We start from the raw sequence: 15,706 nt of genomic DNA on the forward strand, positions 1-15,706 counted from the left end.
AAGGGAAGGGAAGGGAAGGGAAGGGAAGGGAAGGGAAGGGAAGGGAAGGGAAGGGGCCAGGGCCAATTCCTGGTGGGATAGAGGAGGGGAAAGGCAAACTGAGGAAAGGACAGGAGCAGCAGAACTGAGAGGACAGCAGGGTCAAGCCATGGCACAGCAGTGGGGTAGAGCAGGGATGGCAGCAGGTGTAGCCCAGGAACAGCGGGGTTCCAGCTCTTCAGGGGGGTCTGGACTGGATTTAGGAACATTTTTTCCCCCACAAAGGGTTCTAAAGCGCTGGCACAGCTGCCCAGGGCAGCAGTGGAGTCACCATCCCCGGAAGAGTTCAAAACCAAGTGGATGTGGCACTTGGGGATAAGGGTTAGTGGTGACCATGGCAGTGAAGGGTTGCACCGGACACTTGAATTTTGGCAGGTTGAGACACATTCATCTGTAGTTAATTACTCTTTAATCAACAAGATCTTTAATTAATTGACTTTTGGTCAGGCCCGGAGGTTTTAGCCAACTCAGGGCTGGTGGTGAGTCCAGGTGCAAAGCCACAGGTTCAGCTGGTGAACCTAAATAATCCTAATAAATCCTAAATAAGGATTTCTACAGCTGCATTCTGCAACCAGGGGTTTCATCCTTTGCCTTCTGCTGAGGAACCATGCCTGGGGATGGATCTCTAACATTCCCAGCTATCACGTCTTATCCTCAGCGTTTATTCCCAAAAAAAGTCCCAAAACTATTTTTCCACCTTTCCAATGCTGAGAGGTGGGGCTGCACCTGCTGGGGGCACCTGGGGGCCTTTCTTTGTCACTGAAGGAGTGATTGATGATTATGGGGGGAATTTGCCCTCATGCCAGGGAATGTTCTCAACAGTCAGCCATCTCCTGGCTCTGGGATCACAGAATCATGGAATCGTTTGGGTTGGGAGGGACCCTAAACCACCTTCCCCTATTCCAGGGAGCTCCAAGTGCCTCACCACCCTCACAATAAACCCCCTCCTCCTAAAATCTACTCCAAATCTCACCTCTTCTAGTTTAAGACTTTCCTTTTGTCCTGTCAGTATCTGTCACCTGTGTAAAAAGTTGCTTTCTATATTTTTTTTCATTAATTCTCTTTAAGACTGCAAAGAGTTTGGGATGTAATGAAGATTTTAGGATTTTATGATTTTCTGGGCTCAGTGGAGTCAGTCAGGGACAAGATGCCCCTCAGCATTTTCTGATCCATGGAGGAACAGCTCCACATCAGCTTCTTCCCTTTCTTTCCCCCCTTTTCAACTGTGCAGTAACATCTCCTTTGGGACAATCACAATAAACAATAAACCTCTCACAATAAACCCCCTCCTCCTAAAATCTACTCCAAATCTCACCTCTTGTAGTTTAAAACTTTCCTTTTGTCCTGTCACTATCTGGGGCCTGTGTAAAAAGTTAGTTTCCATCTGTTTTTTCATTAATTCTCTTTCTCTTTAAAGATTTAAGGCTGTGAAGAGTTTGGGATGCAACAAAGATTTTATGATTTTCTGGGCTCTGTGGAGTCAGTTGGGGACAAGATGCCCCTCAGCATTTTCTGACCTATGGAGGAACAGCTCCACATCATCTTCTTCCCTCCCTTGCCCCTTCTTTGGGGCAATCACAACAAACAATAAACCCCCTCCTCCTAAAATCTAATCCAAATCTCACCTCTTCTAGTTTAAAACTTTCCTTTTGTCCTGTCACTATCTGGGGCCTGTGTAAAAAGTTAGTTTCCATCTGTTTTTTCATTAATTCTCTTTAAGGATTTAAGGCTGCAAAGAGTTTGGGATGTAACCAAGATTTTATGGGTTCTGTAGAGTCAGTTGGGGACAAGATGCCCCTCAGCATTTTCTGACCCATGGAGGAACAGCTCCACATCATCTTTTTTCCCTCCCTTTCCCCCCTCTTCTCCCTTTTCAACTGTGCAGTTACTTCTTTATTTGGGGGATTCAGCCTCCCCCATGGTGTTCCCCAGGAGCTTTCCCAGGAAAGGCGTGATCCCCCCAAGCTGGATTTCGGTGTGATTGCCATAATTACCCTCTGACTTCCACCCTCCAGCAAGATGGGACAGCTCAAAAGGAGAGCTGTGATAAAAAAAAAAAAAAAACAAAAAGAAAAACCAAAAATTACCCCAAACAAACTGAGAAATTATTCTTGAAGTGCCAAAGGCGAGAGGCTGCGGGGCAGGAACGAGCGGGGAATGCAGATCAGGCAACGCCGTCTACCCAAGGTGGAGCCTCTGCCATTAAAAATTCCGACTCAAATGCGGGAAACGTGGAGGGAAGGAGGTGAATTATTGATGGGGAGCAGGGATTACCATATCTGACAGATGGAGACTGTCTGAGAACGTTTTGCAGAGTGGCATCTGCACTGTGCCTGATTGGCGTCCCTGAACTTTCGCGCGTCAGATGTCGAATATCAACACACAAACTCTGATGTAGCAATTAAATCTGTCCTCTGATGAACCTGGGCCTCGTAGCCAGGAGAAATCCACACATTCAGAGAATGTCCAAATGCCTCAATTCTTATTTTTAAGGGAGCTATTTGAATAATTGCATCCAGAGCACTGCATTGAAAACGCACAGGTATGATGATGTCGACATTTAGATATATTCAGGGAATTATGTACAGCATATCATGTCTTACTCCAATTTTACTGAAGGCTGCAAAGCTCCACTTGTCTTTTATCATTTGTATTCCAGATTTCAGCTCAAACAATACAGAGAATCTCTAAAATTCAGCTGCCGCCTCACATCACAGAGGTGCATTAACACCTAAAGCTGAAATGAGTCTCTCAAGTAGATCTTCTCCTAAGGAAGTTGTAAATCAGACAGGATTCCACATTGTCATGTGTGGAAGAACAAGTAGGGGAAGGAAAAGTCCAAATAAGAGCAAGTTTGATGCTTTGGTGGGGAACAGCTTGGATTGGGAAGAGGCAAGATATAAAATACGGCTTTTTTAAATAGGATTCAGTGCCTTCAGATCCCAGGTTGTTTTCCTAAGCCCAGCCCAACGTGGGAAATGGGTGAATTTTTCTGCCATCTGTTCAAAGTGGGGCGCTGGGGGAAATTCAGTTTTCCTTCATGGAGAATGTGCAGATTTTGGGAATCATCAGGAAAATGTGCTTTTAATCCCTGGAGGGGCTTTCAGGGGTGGAATCTGGGATTGGTTACTCAAGGAGCATCAGTATTAGGAAAAATCTCTTCATCCGAAGAAGGGCAGGGCTGGAATACCCATCCCTGGAGGGGTTGAAAGCCATGGGATTGTGACATCTGGGGACACGGTCAGTGGTGGCCTTGGCAGTGCTGGGAATGGTTGCACTGGATGATCTCAAAGGGCTTTTCCAGCCTGAATGGTTCTGTGATTCCGTGATTTTGTGGGGTGGTGTTGTTGGGTGGGATGCACCCCGTTGGGCACACAAGGAGCTCCCCTCACAGAACGGATGAGGTTGGAGGGGACCATGGTGGGGTCCTTGGTGCTTCTCACCCTCGGAGCAGCCTTTGAGAGAACAGACAAGTTCTGGATGCAGAGTCTCCAAGGTGCCTGGGGAAATTCTCAGGTGGGAATTGCGAGAGGTTGAAAAAAACTTGAAAAAAATCAATAAATTACTGGGGAGAACTGCAGGTTCATCTCTCGCAGCAGAGTCCTTTGGGGAGGCTGGAGGGTTTGTGCAGCTGGAGAGGGAGGGGATGAAAAGCAGTTCAGAGAATTGCTGTGCTTTTGATGGCTCTGAACTACTCCACCATCCAGAAGCAGTGCAGGGACTCTCTTCTCGCTCTGTGGGGACCAGTTTTGTTTCCAAGGAGCTGCTGTTGCACTGCAGTGGAGTCTGTCCATAAAAAGTGACATTCAAGTGACACAACTCCAGGATATTCCATGAGTAAAACTTGTTTTTTCCATGCAGTGGAGAGTGGAGATAGAAACCCCATGTGCTCTGGGTTTTACCCTGCACTGACATTGCCTTGATAACATTTTCATTTAAAATGCTCGGATTTGTGCTGTCTGGCAAAAAAATACTGTAGTGAAGCTCTGTTGGGTGAAAAAGTTGGGATAATTGGAGGTAAATCCACCAGGAATGGCCAGAAGAACCCACAGCTGTGCTGCACACAGCAGTGTGGGAGCTGCTCTTTTAGGGGTGGTGGGTTCCAATCCCTCTAAATACGACTTTTGCCCTCAGAATGATCGAGAGGGAGAAGCAATTTCAACCAAAAATGCTGGAAATGAGCAGCAGCTGCCCATAAAAACCTGTGGCCTCCAACCTGGAGCTTTCCAAGCATCAGGAGGAGTTGGGATGAAATGTTCCTCAGGCCAGTGGCCACCACAGAAAGCAAGGAGGAGAGGGTTGGAGCTCTGAACCCCTCACCCAGGAGATCCACAGCTCCATGCTGATGCCCACCACTTCTGGACATCTCAAATTTTGGCACTGAACCCATCCTGGTTTCTTTCCGCCATAGTTACAGCGCTGTGGCTCGATGGACCTGACCACAGCTACTACTGACCACAACCCCTACTGACCACAACTACTACAGCTTAATGGACCTGACCACAGCCTAGTGCTGGACCTGACCACAGCTACTACTGACCACAACCACTACTGACCGCAACTACTACAGCTTAATGGACCTGACCACAACAACTACTGGAGCATGACACACAACTACTGACCACAACTACTGCAGGAAAATTGACTCGATGAACCTGACCACAGCCTACCACAGGCAGACCTTGACTTGGGTGGAACCCAGCCGTGACCTACTACAGGCAAAACTGGCTGGTGGAACCCAAACACAACTTACTACAGGCTGACATTGACTTGTGGAACCCAACCGTGACCTACTACAGGCAGACGTTGACATTTAGAACTCAACCATGGCCTCTTACAGGCAGACATTGACTTGGAAACCCAACCATGGCCTACTATAGGCAGACACTGACTTGTGGAACTCAACCATGACTTACTACAGGCAGACTTTGACTTGTTGGACCCAACCATGACCTACCCCAGGCTGACATTGACTTGAACCCAACCATGTCCTACCACAGGCAGGTATTGACTTGTGGAACCCAAACTCAACCTATTAAAGGCAGAGATTGACTTGGAAACCCGACCATGGCCTACTATAGGCTGACGTTGACTTGTGGAACTCAGCCATGACCCACCTGAGGCTGACTTTGACTTGTGGAACCCAACCATGACCTACTACAGGCAGACATTGACTTGTGGAACCCAACCATGACCTATCCCGGGCAGACACTGACTTGTGGAACCCAACCATGACCTACTACAGGCAGACGTTGACTTTTAGAACTCAACCATGGCCTCTTACAGGCAGACATTGACTTGGAAACCCAACCATGACCTACCACACATAGACGTTGACTTGTTAGACCAAACTATGACCTACCCCAGGCAGACATTGACTTGGAAACCCAACCATGGCCTACTATAGGCAGACACTGACTTGTGGAACTCAACCATGACTTACTACAGGCTGACATTGACTTGTTGGACCCAACCATGACCTACCCCAGGCTGACACTGACTTGTGGAACCCAACCATGACCTACAGACATTGCCTTGAGGGCCTTGCTTGAGCTTCTGTCCCAGTTCCGTCCCCACCAGGCAGATCCCATCGTGTCCTTCACCCATCAGCAGCTCCCAGCCATTCCTGGTCTATCAGAGCTCAGCTGGCACACCTGAGTCACATCCAGTTCCACCTCACTTGATCCTAAATAAATTGCCACAGGGATTGTTGTTCCCAAAGGGAAGGGAAAATTGTGGGATTTTTTTTTTGCTGACTGGAGCAATCTCTGCTGCACTTTTGTGGAAGTGCTGACTCCCTCTCCTTTCAGGCTACATTCATTTCCACCTTCCCTCCAATTTATGCATGAGGCAAGGGGAAAAATCCCTTAATATTCCTTATAAACTGGCAGATGGTATCAATAATTTTTTTTTTTTTTACTATATGCAGTAAAATTCAAATGTGTGTGGCTTATTTGCAAATGCTGGCATTAATAACTGATATTTAAACAGGTCAGATTAACACTTTTACTGATCTATTAAAAAGATTCTTTTCCAATCATTTGCACACTCAAAATCAATTTTAATACGACATGTAAATTGAATTTAATTTTTTTTATACAAAATTGCATTTATCTTCCTGAGCCATTAAATTTACTATTTAATATGTACTTTCCAGCTCACTTGGCTAGAATTTCATTGCTCTTTATCTGTATAAATTTAATTAGCCTTGATATCATCAGTATATTATAGAACTAATTAAAGATTTAGATAAGTGCTGAGGGTGCTTGTTTAATACCCTATAAAGTTCCATTTGGAGAGGGAGAATTTCCATCTCTCATTAGGATCAGCCGGTTTGGAGCTACAAGGAGTGGCTCAGACATTGGTTTTTGGGGTTTTTTTTTTTGAAGAGTTATTTAATGGGCTTTAATGGGTTTATCCTCCCTTTGAAAAGCTGTGTAATTGCTGTGTCTCGCTGCACTCTGGGAGGGGCTGAGAGGTGTTCAGGGATTGGGTGTCAGGGCTCTGTGGGGATGCTCAGGGATCCCCATTCCCAGAATCCCGGGGTTGTTGAGGTAGGAAAAGCCCTCCAAGGTCACAGAATCCAACCTCGTCACCAGCCCTGAGTGCCACCTCCTTGGACATCTCCAGGGACGGGGACTCCAGACCTCCCTGGGCAGCCTTTTCCAATGTTTACCAACTTTTTCCATCCAACAGTTTGGGAGAAGAATTCCAGATGGATAAAGGGAGCAGGGAGAGTTCGGTTTTGTCCTAAAACATGAGGAAATTCCTTCTGATCTCTCTGCTTACCAACTTTTTCCATAAAGAAATTCCTTCTGATCTCTCTGTTTACCAACTTTTTCCATGAGGAAATTGTGGTGGTGTTCACAGGGGTCCCAGGAGGAGGGAAAAGATGAGAATCTTGACTCCATGTTTAGAAGGCTTGATTTATTATTTTATGATATATATTATATTAAAACTATACTAAAAGAATAGAAGAAAGCATTTCATCAGAAGGCTTGAAAGGAATAGGAAGAATGATAATAAAATTTTGTGACTGACCAGAGAGTCCGAGACAGCTGGACTGTGATTGGCCATTAATTAAAAACAACCACATGAGAACAATCAAAAATTCACCTGTTGCATTCCACAGCAGCAGATAACCATTGTTTACATTTTGTTTCTGAGGCCTCTCAGCTTCTCAGGAGAAAAAATCCTAAGGAAAGGATTTTTCATAAAATGTGTCTGTGACAGGAAATTCCTTCTGGTCTCTCTGTTTTACCAACTTTTTCCATGAGGAAAATTCCCTCTGATCTCTCTGTTTACCAACTTTTTCCATCAGGAAATTCCTTCTGCTCTCCCACCTGAGCCTCCCCTGGAGCTCCTGTTCCCATCAGGGCAGCCTTGTCCAAGTGATGAACCCTTGGAGGGAGAAGGAAATAAGAAGGAAATATTAATTAGAAAATAATAGATAAGGCAGATAACTATCAGGATAAAAAGGAGGAGGGAGGACAGGAGGGAGCTTTGGGAAGGGTGGTGACGTTCTGCATGTCCCTTACCCTTCCCTTTGCTAATTAATTCTGCATTTAAGAGCTGATTTCTCATCTGTGTTTGACAAAAAGCTCTGCAGTGGTGACAAAGCCGGTGACAGAGCTGCACGTGGCACCCAGAGGTGTTGGCTGGGGGAGTTTTTATCCAAAATGGCTCCGTCTGTATAAAAAGCAGCCCCCAGGTGAGCTGATTGATATGTAGGGCTGCATACGCTGTCTCTGTGGTTTAAACTTTAAAAGGGGAAATAATTGGATTTTCTAACGAGGCTGTCTCTAATTAGAAGGCTGTGCTTGTGCCCTTTTGAATAAATACACTTGTTTTTCTTGCCTGGCTCTGTAGCTGATCAGAGCCCTGCCTGGGTACTGAGCGAAGGGTGAGGGCTTCCCACCTCTGATACTTTTTCCTGCCTTGGATAAATGACTTAATTTTAATTATTCTTACAGCTTTAAAAAAAACAAAAAACATTATTATCCTTCCATCCCTTGATTATTTATTAAGGGCTGTGATTTGCAGAGCTACCACAGGAGCGTGGAGCACTGTACTCCAAACTCACTTTTATTTCTTCCTCTCCTGCTTTGTTTCCTTTCCCAAAACATTCCCCATCCTGGAATTTTGCACTTTTTTAGGTTTTTAATGAGGTTTTTCACATTCTTGTGCTTTTTTATGTTCTCGTGAGCACAGCCCCAGAGCCACCTGTGCCTCCTGCCCCGAATTGTGCCACGTGTGCTGATGGGGCAGCTGCTTGCAAGGGGCTGTGGGCGAGGTGAGCACAGAGAAGGTGGAGATCACAGTGATGGGAACATTTTTGGCCTCATTTTGGGGTTTTTCAGTCCATGGAGCCAAGTAGGAGAAGTGTCCAGGCCTTGGTGCGGTGTCAGAGAAGAGCTGAGATTGACCAGAACAGCAAAACCATCCCTGATGTGACCTCCCCTAATGTTCAGAACCACTTTGGGTTCCTCTGGAGGCACAGAGGGAACATTCCCATTGGTGTCCCCAGAACCGCTCCAATTGAAAATCAAGGAATAAATCTGCAGGAAAGACAATCAGGATTTACATTCCCTGATGGGGGATTTACAGCTCCTCCCCATTGGAGCCATGCAGGGGCTTCTTCCTCACCCCAGGCACGCAGGAGAGTGTCCAGGCCTTGGTGTGGTGTCTAAGAGAAGCTGAGGGTGACCAGAAGAGCAAAACCATCCCTGATGTGACCTCCCCTAATGTTCACAACCACTTTGGGTTCTTCTGGAGGCACAGAAGGAACATTCCCATTGGTGACCCCAGAGCTGCTCCGGGTTGATTGAAAACCAAGGAATAAATCTGCAGAAAAGTCCATCAGGATTTACATTCCCTCGTGGAATGGTGTCCTGAGGGTGATGTCCCTTGTTTTAGGGTTGCAGCTGCAGTTTGGGATGAGCAGTGGTTGGAAAGAGGAACTGGATCCATCCCTGGAAATCTCCAAGGCTGGGTTAAATGGGGCTTGGAGCAACCTGGGATGGGGATGTTGTCCCATTTGGAATTTGATGATCCTTAAGGTCCCTTCCAACCCAGCAGTGGTTGGAAAGAGGAACTGGATCCATCCCTGGAAATCTCCAAAGCCAGTTTGGAGCAACCTGGGATGGGGAAGGTGTCCCATTTGGAATTAGATGATCCTTAAGGTCCCTTCCAGCCCAAGCCATGTGTGATTCCATGAAAAGCCTGGAATCTGTCACCTCCCATGCCTGTTTTCCATCTCGTCATGAGGAGCCCTGGAGCTGGAGCCGGCAGCTCCCACATTTGCAGATCTTTGATTTAAAATGCTGCTCGCTGACGTGTGTGTGTGCAAACATCCCCTCCGCCTTCACCAGGTGCAGAAATTACAGTAATTGCTGCTTCACCTGCGTTTTCCTTTGGTGTTCTGAGCTTTCAGATTTATCTTTGCAAGCTCCTGCCTGGAACTCATCCCTCCTGCCCCATGTCCAGTGCCCTGTAACCATTCTCAGCTCTTCCCCATTCCCACCTCTAATAACTCCAAAGGGAAAATCCCATGGGATTTTCTTCTTTCAGCCAGGCCCGAAAATCCATTTTGTCTGCATTACTTGACTGAAGTCAACAATTTCAGTCACCTTCACTGAAGTGAACAATTTCTTGCTGTTTTTTACTTTTTTTTTTGGACTCACTCATCCCCCTCTATATTTAAATGTCGTGGTTCCACCATGATCTTCAAATATCAAAATTGAGTGATTTTTGTTATCATCTTCAGTTTCTTGCTTGTCCTGCCTGGTGGTTTTTCATAAAATCACGGAATTTGGGTTGGAAAGGACCTTAAAGATCATCCCAACCCCCTGCCATGGGCAGGGACGTCTTCCCCTATCCCAGGGTGCTCCAGCCTGGCCTTGGACACTTCCAGGGATCCAGGGGCAGCCACAGCTCCTCTGGCAATTCTGGAATTCTGTTCCAGGGCCTCCCCACCCTCATCATAAATTCTTCCTTCTATCCTGTCTCCCTGTCCCCTCATTTAGTTTTTATCCAGATTTTCCATAAGTGCCTCCTACTTAACCTTTCTGACTTTCCCATTAGAGCAGCAATTCCGGGTGCTGCCAAAGCTCCTCCCTAACCCCCCAAAAGAGAAGGAGATAAGGGACAGAATTCATATTTCTCCTTTTTTTTTTTTTTGTTTCTGTTCCCTTTGGCTAATTCAGTGCCCAGACTGGAATTCCTGTTTCTGTCTGATGCAGAGCAGGCCCCCAGCCACGTCAGGAAGGGATAATTAAAGTGGGATCCTTTATTCTGAAACATCTCCTCCTCTGAAGAGGAGATCAAGTCATTCTCAGGGAAATCAGGATTTCATTTGGAATTCACCTGGCCACCTTTTCAAAACTTTTTTTTTCTGTGGGTTAGAGGTGAACATTAGCATTTAAATGGAGAATGGTATTAATAGCCCTCAGAGGAGCTGGGCTCATCCTCATTGCCTTTCCTGAGATTTTTTTTCCCCTAAATGAGAAAGCTTCTTAATTTTTATTCTCTTTCTCCAAGAACAGAGTTCAAGAGACCATTTTTTTAATATGGGTATCTATAGATATATAAGCTCAAAATGCCTCCTTGCAGAATGGGTTCATGGTTGGCAATTTGCTGTAGTTTCTCTCAAAAGTGCTGCTGAAAAGCCAACAAAACTAACAGGTTTGGGGGTCAGGTGGATTCTGCATTTTTGGTTTGTCCATGGGATGTTTTTTTCCTGCAGCTGGGAACCATTTCCATCCCATTAAAGGGATATTTAACCTTCCCTGTCTGCTCTTAGCACAGAGCTGTGGTGGATCTTCCGGGGGCAATTCCAGATGGATAAAGGGAGCAGGGAAAGTTCAGTTTTGTCCTAAAAAAAAACCCAAAAAAATTCAAGGCAGCTTTGGACTCCATCCCATTGCCAGTGGTCAGAGGAACAGGCCGTGGGTGTCTCGGTTGGTCTCATCACATGAAAAATGGATTTTATTTTTCAAAAAAATTAACAAACCTTTGCCACCCAAACCATCAGAATTAGTTAATTATCCAGTTTGAGCAGGAGATCAATGATTTGGGATCCCTCAGGCAGTCCTTCACTCCTCATTCCCCAAAATGTGCCATCAACACTGGGGCTGGATGCCCACGGAGAAGTTTTTTTACCATCCTGAAGAGCTGAAAGCTTGGAGCAGATTAATTCCCTTGTAAAGAGCAGCTCTTATCCCATAGGATTTGGGAGAAGAATTCCTATGGAATAAGAGAAACCTTCCTAAGAAGAACAGGTCCCTAAGGACCCGTTCCGTGGGGGTTTTTGTGTGTAAAATCTCTCCTGTCAGATCAGCCCAACAAATCCCATCGGTGCTTTTCAGCATAGCACAAATAAAGAGAGCGGACATGGAAATAAAAGGATTTCTCTGTTGGAATGAGTCCCTGGGACACTTTGTTCCCATCAGCTGCATTCCCACAATCCTAGAATGACTTGGGTTGGAAAGGACCTCCAAGGTCATCCCCCCCATGACAGGGACACCTTCCATGATCCAGGCTGCTCCAAGGCCTGTCCAACCTGGTCTTGGACATTCCAGGGGCTGGGAAGTTTTGCTCCAAAGCAAAAAAATCCATGGTCTTTCCCATGTGGCAGAGCACCTCAAAGGAAAAAAAAGCACCTAAAAGGAAAAAAACTCAGAATGAGTTGGGTTGGAAGGGAACTCCAAAATCATCCCTGCCATGACAGGGACACCTTCCATGATCCAGGCTGCTCCAAGCCCTGTCCAGCCTGGTCTTGGACATTCCAGGGATTCAGGGGCTGGGAAGTTTTGCTTCAAAGCAAAAAAATCCATGGCCTCTGCCATGTGGCAGAGCACCTTAAAGGAAAAAAAAACACCTAAAAGGAAAAAAAACTCATCCTAGAATGAGTTGGGTTGGAAGGGAACTCCAAAATCATCCCTGCCATGATAGGGACACCTTCCATCATCCCAGGCTGCTCCAAGCCCCATCCAACCAGGTCTTGGACATTCCAGGCGCAGCCAAGATTTGCTCCAAAGCAAAAAAATCCGTGGCTTTCCCAAGGTGACAGAGCACCTTAAAGGAAAAAAAGCATCTAAAATGGAAAAAAGCGTCCTAGAATGAGTTGGGTTGGAAGGGACGTCCAAAATCATCCCTGCCATGATAGGGACACCTTCCATCATCCCAGGCTGCTCCAAGTTATGTCCAACCTGGCCTTGGACATTCCAGGGATCCAGGGGCTGGGACGTTTTGCTCCAAAATAAAAAAAAATCTGTGGCTTTCCCATGTGGCAGAGCACCTTAAAGGAAAAAAGCACCTAAAAGGAAAAAAAACTCATCTTAGAATGAGTTGGGTTGGAAGGGACCTCCAAAATCATCCCTGCTATGGGACACCTTCCATCATCCCAGGCTGCTCCAAGCCCCGTCCAACCAGGTGTTGGACATTCCAGGCGCAGGCAAGATTTGCTCCAAAGCAAAAAAATCCATGGCCTTTGCCATGTGGCAGAGCACCTTAAAGGAAAAAAAGCACCTAAAAGGAAAAAAACTCATCCTAGAATGAGTTGGGTTGGAAGGGACGTCCAAAATCATCCCTGCCATGATAGGGACACCTTCCATCATCCCAGGCTGCTCCAAGCCCCGTCCAACCAGGTGTTGGACATTCCAGGCGCAGGCAAGATTTGCTCCAAAGCAAAAAAATCCATGGCTTTCCCAAGGTGACAGAGCACCTTAAAGGAAAAAAAAGCATCTAAAAGGGAAAAAAACTCATCCTAGAATGAGTTGGGTTGGAAGGGACGTCCAAAATCATCCCTGCCATGATAGGGACACCTTCCATCATCCCAGGCTGCTCCAAGTTATGTCCAACCTGGCCTTGGACATTCCAGGGATGCAGGGGCTGGGAAGTTTTGCTCCAAAATAAAAAAAATCTGTGGCCTTTCCAATGTGGCAGAGCACCTTAAAGGAACAAAAGGCAAAAAAAGGACTAAATCTGCACAAACTGAGCACTGGGCAAGCCCAGCAGCACAGCCCCATCCTCTCCTCACCTGTCCCAAATCTGAGCTGGCTGAAGAATCCCTGCCCCTCACGAACACAGGATCCATCTGTCACTCTTCTCGGGATCAGATTATTTTTTAATTAAAAAATTTCCTCTGAAAGAAAAGGGGAGCAGGCGAGGCAGCAGGGAAGGAGCACAAGGTGTGCATTTTTAATTGGGTGCAATTAAAAACCTGCCGCTGTGCCACGGCAGCGCCCGCGGCCAAGCCCGATTTGCATGAGTAATTATTCACTCCATTACAGAGTCTGCTCAACTTTGCCTCCCTTGTCTTTGAAAGTATTAATAAATATTGATCAGACACTCTCCTGTTTGCCTTCGCCCGAGCAGCTCTGATGGACTCAGCCTCTGATGTTATCAAATAATGAAATATGAAAGAGGGAGTGGGACGAGCCTCTTGTTCTGTGATTTTTTATTTAGGCTCTTCATTTTCCTTTCACAAGGGTGTTTGTCCCTGCCATTAGAAACCCTCTCTCGATTATCAAGAGGTGGCTGAGGAAAGCGAGTGGTAAAGGATGGAGGGAATAAATAAATAAATGGAGGGCAGTGAGGGGAATCTGCTCCGTGGAATGCTGGCCAACTCCTTTGTGGTTTTAAAGTTGAGGTTTAAAAACCAAGGAAAATAATTAAAAGTTACCAAAAGCTCAGTCTGTCCCCTGACAAATAGGTTAATAAATAATTATGTGGGATTAGCAAGCCTAACCAGAGAGCAAATTTAGCTCCCCAAGATCTCTTTTGGCTTTAATGTGGGCACGGGGAAGCTGATTTACCCTTCCCAGACCATCAGCCTGGGCACGAAAAGCTCCCAGGGCTCAGCCAGGGGATATCTGGGGGTGGAAGAGAGGAGATCAAAGCAGGGATGGAACTGGATGGGCTTTAAGGTCCCTTTCAACCCAAACCATCCTGTGAGTCTCAGCAAAGGGGATTTTTATCACTTTGACTTTAAGACCTGCCCATGTTGGATGCTCAGAGCAGCTGAGGCTGCTCCCTGGATCCCTGGAAGTGCCCAGGGCCAGGCTGGACAGGGCTTGGAGGACCCTGGGATGGTAGAAGGTGCCCCTGCCCACAGCAGGGGGTGGAACAAGAGGAGCTTTGAGATCCCTTCCAACCCAAACCTCTCTGGGATTTTAGGATGACGCTCAGCAGGAAGATGTCTGTGCTTTGTTCAGCTTTCTCTGCTCGTGGCAACGCTGAATAAAAGCAAGAGCTCGTGGAATTCTGCAAAAGCAAAGGTCTGGGCCATTGTCATGATCCGTCCTTATGAATGGGTTTTGCGATGGTTCGTGGGTTGATCTCAGGGTGCAAAAAAGCCCGACATGGCACAGGGGGTTTGCAGTGATAATCAAAGCAAATGCACCTTTATTGAGTGACCACAGCAAATGCGATAGAGGGATTAAGGGAGAGAAAAAGATAGAGAAAGAGAGAGAAAAGAGAGAGAGAGAGAGAGAGAGAGAGGGGGATATAGGTACCAAATGTAGAGACGAAGTCCTGTGGTCCAGTCTGTCACAGACATCTTTTATGAAAAATCCTTTCCTTAGGATGTTTCCTCCTGAGAAGCTGAGAGGCCTCAGGAACAAAATGTAAAGAATAATTATCTGCTGCTGTGGAATGCAACAGGTGGATCTGTGATTGGTCTCATGTGGTTGTTTCTGGTTAATGGCCAATCACAGCCCAGCTGGCTCAGACAGAGAGCCTGAGCCACAAACCTTTGTTACCATTCCTTCTTATTCTATTCTTAGCTGGGCTTCTGATGAAATCCTTTCTTCTATTCTTTTAGTATAATTTTAATGTAATATATATCATAAAATAATAAATCAGCCTTCTGAAACATGGAGTCAACATTCTCATCTCTTCCCTCAGCCTGAGACCCCTGTGAACCCGGTCACACCAGTCCAGTCGAGGATCCGCCTGTTACGTCGGGGAGGTCTCAAAATCTCTCACTAACTCAGAGGTTTTTATTATGATAATTCTATTTGGAAATTGTGAGGGAGGGGAAACAGATACAATAGGGAATAGATGTAACAGGCAGTCCATGTTCTCAGCAGTAAGCGAGAGCCATTGTCTTCTTGGTGCAGCAGTCACAACCTGCAGGCAAACATCTCGCTTTGGTCAGCTTTGGTTCCCCACACACCTGCCCCAGGCTGGGGGGTTCAGTCCCAGCCCTTGGAAGGAACAGAGGGGCCTTTTCACATGGGGGTTCCATGTCTCAATCCTTGATGGAGAGGCTCCTTACATCTCAGTCTGTCTGTCACGGTGGTTGTAGACAAGTGAGGGGTCTTCTGTGGGGGGACCACCCAAAATTCAGGGGAAGTCCAGCCAGGCCGAGAGGTGGGACAGCTCCCAAGGCTGTTGTTGCAAAAAGGGCACGGTGTCCCTTCTCCTTCTCACTGGGCTCAGTGTAGCAGACTGCAAACACACCTGTGGACAATAGCTTAGCACTCAGGGTCTCAGGGCCTTTGGTGCGTGTAACTCTCTCCTACAGAGCCAGAGATTTTAGACGGGGGTGTGACGGTTGTCACAAGGGTTCTTGGGTGAAGGAAGAGACGAGATCCTTGACTGCATTATCAGAAGGCTTGATTTATTATTTTATGATATATACATATGCTATAATTATACTAAA

The 15,706-nt window shown here is 46.3% G+C and overlaps 1 protein-coding gene across 1 annotated transcript in view; it reads left to right on the forward strand.

The window, feature by feature from the left end:
* EXOC4 (exocyst complex component 4) overlaps positions 1-15,706 on the forward strand; it is a 372,421-nt gene that overhangs the window by 355,073 nt on the left and 1,642 nt on the right. The window contains exon 18 of the mRNA XM_005426948.2: positions 13,467-13,485. Within this exon, the coding sequence (XP_005427005.1) occupies positions 13,467-13,485 (19 nt within the window). The remainder of the gene's footprint in view (positions 1-13,466; positions 13,486-15,706) is intronic.

This window comes from Geospiza fortis, unplaced genomic scaffold (assembly GCF_000277835.1).
Source record: "Geospiza fortis unplaced genomic scaffold, GeoFor_1.0 scaffold61, whole genome shotgun sequence".
In the NCBI taxonomy this organism is placed as follows: Eukaryota; Metazoa; Chordata; class Aves; order Passeriformes; family Thraupidae; genus Geospiza; species Geospiza fortis.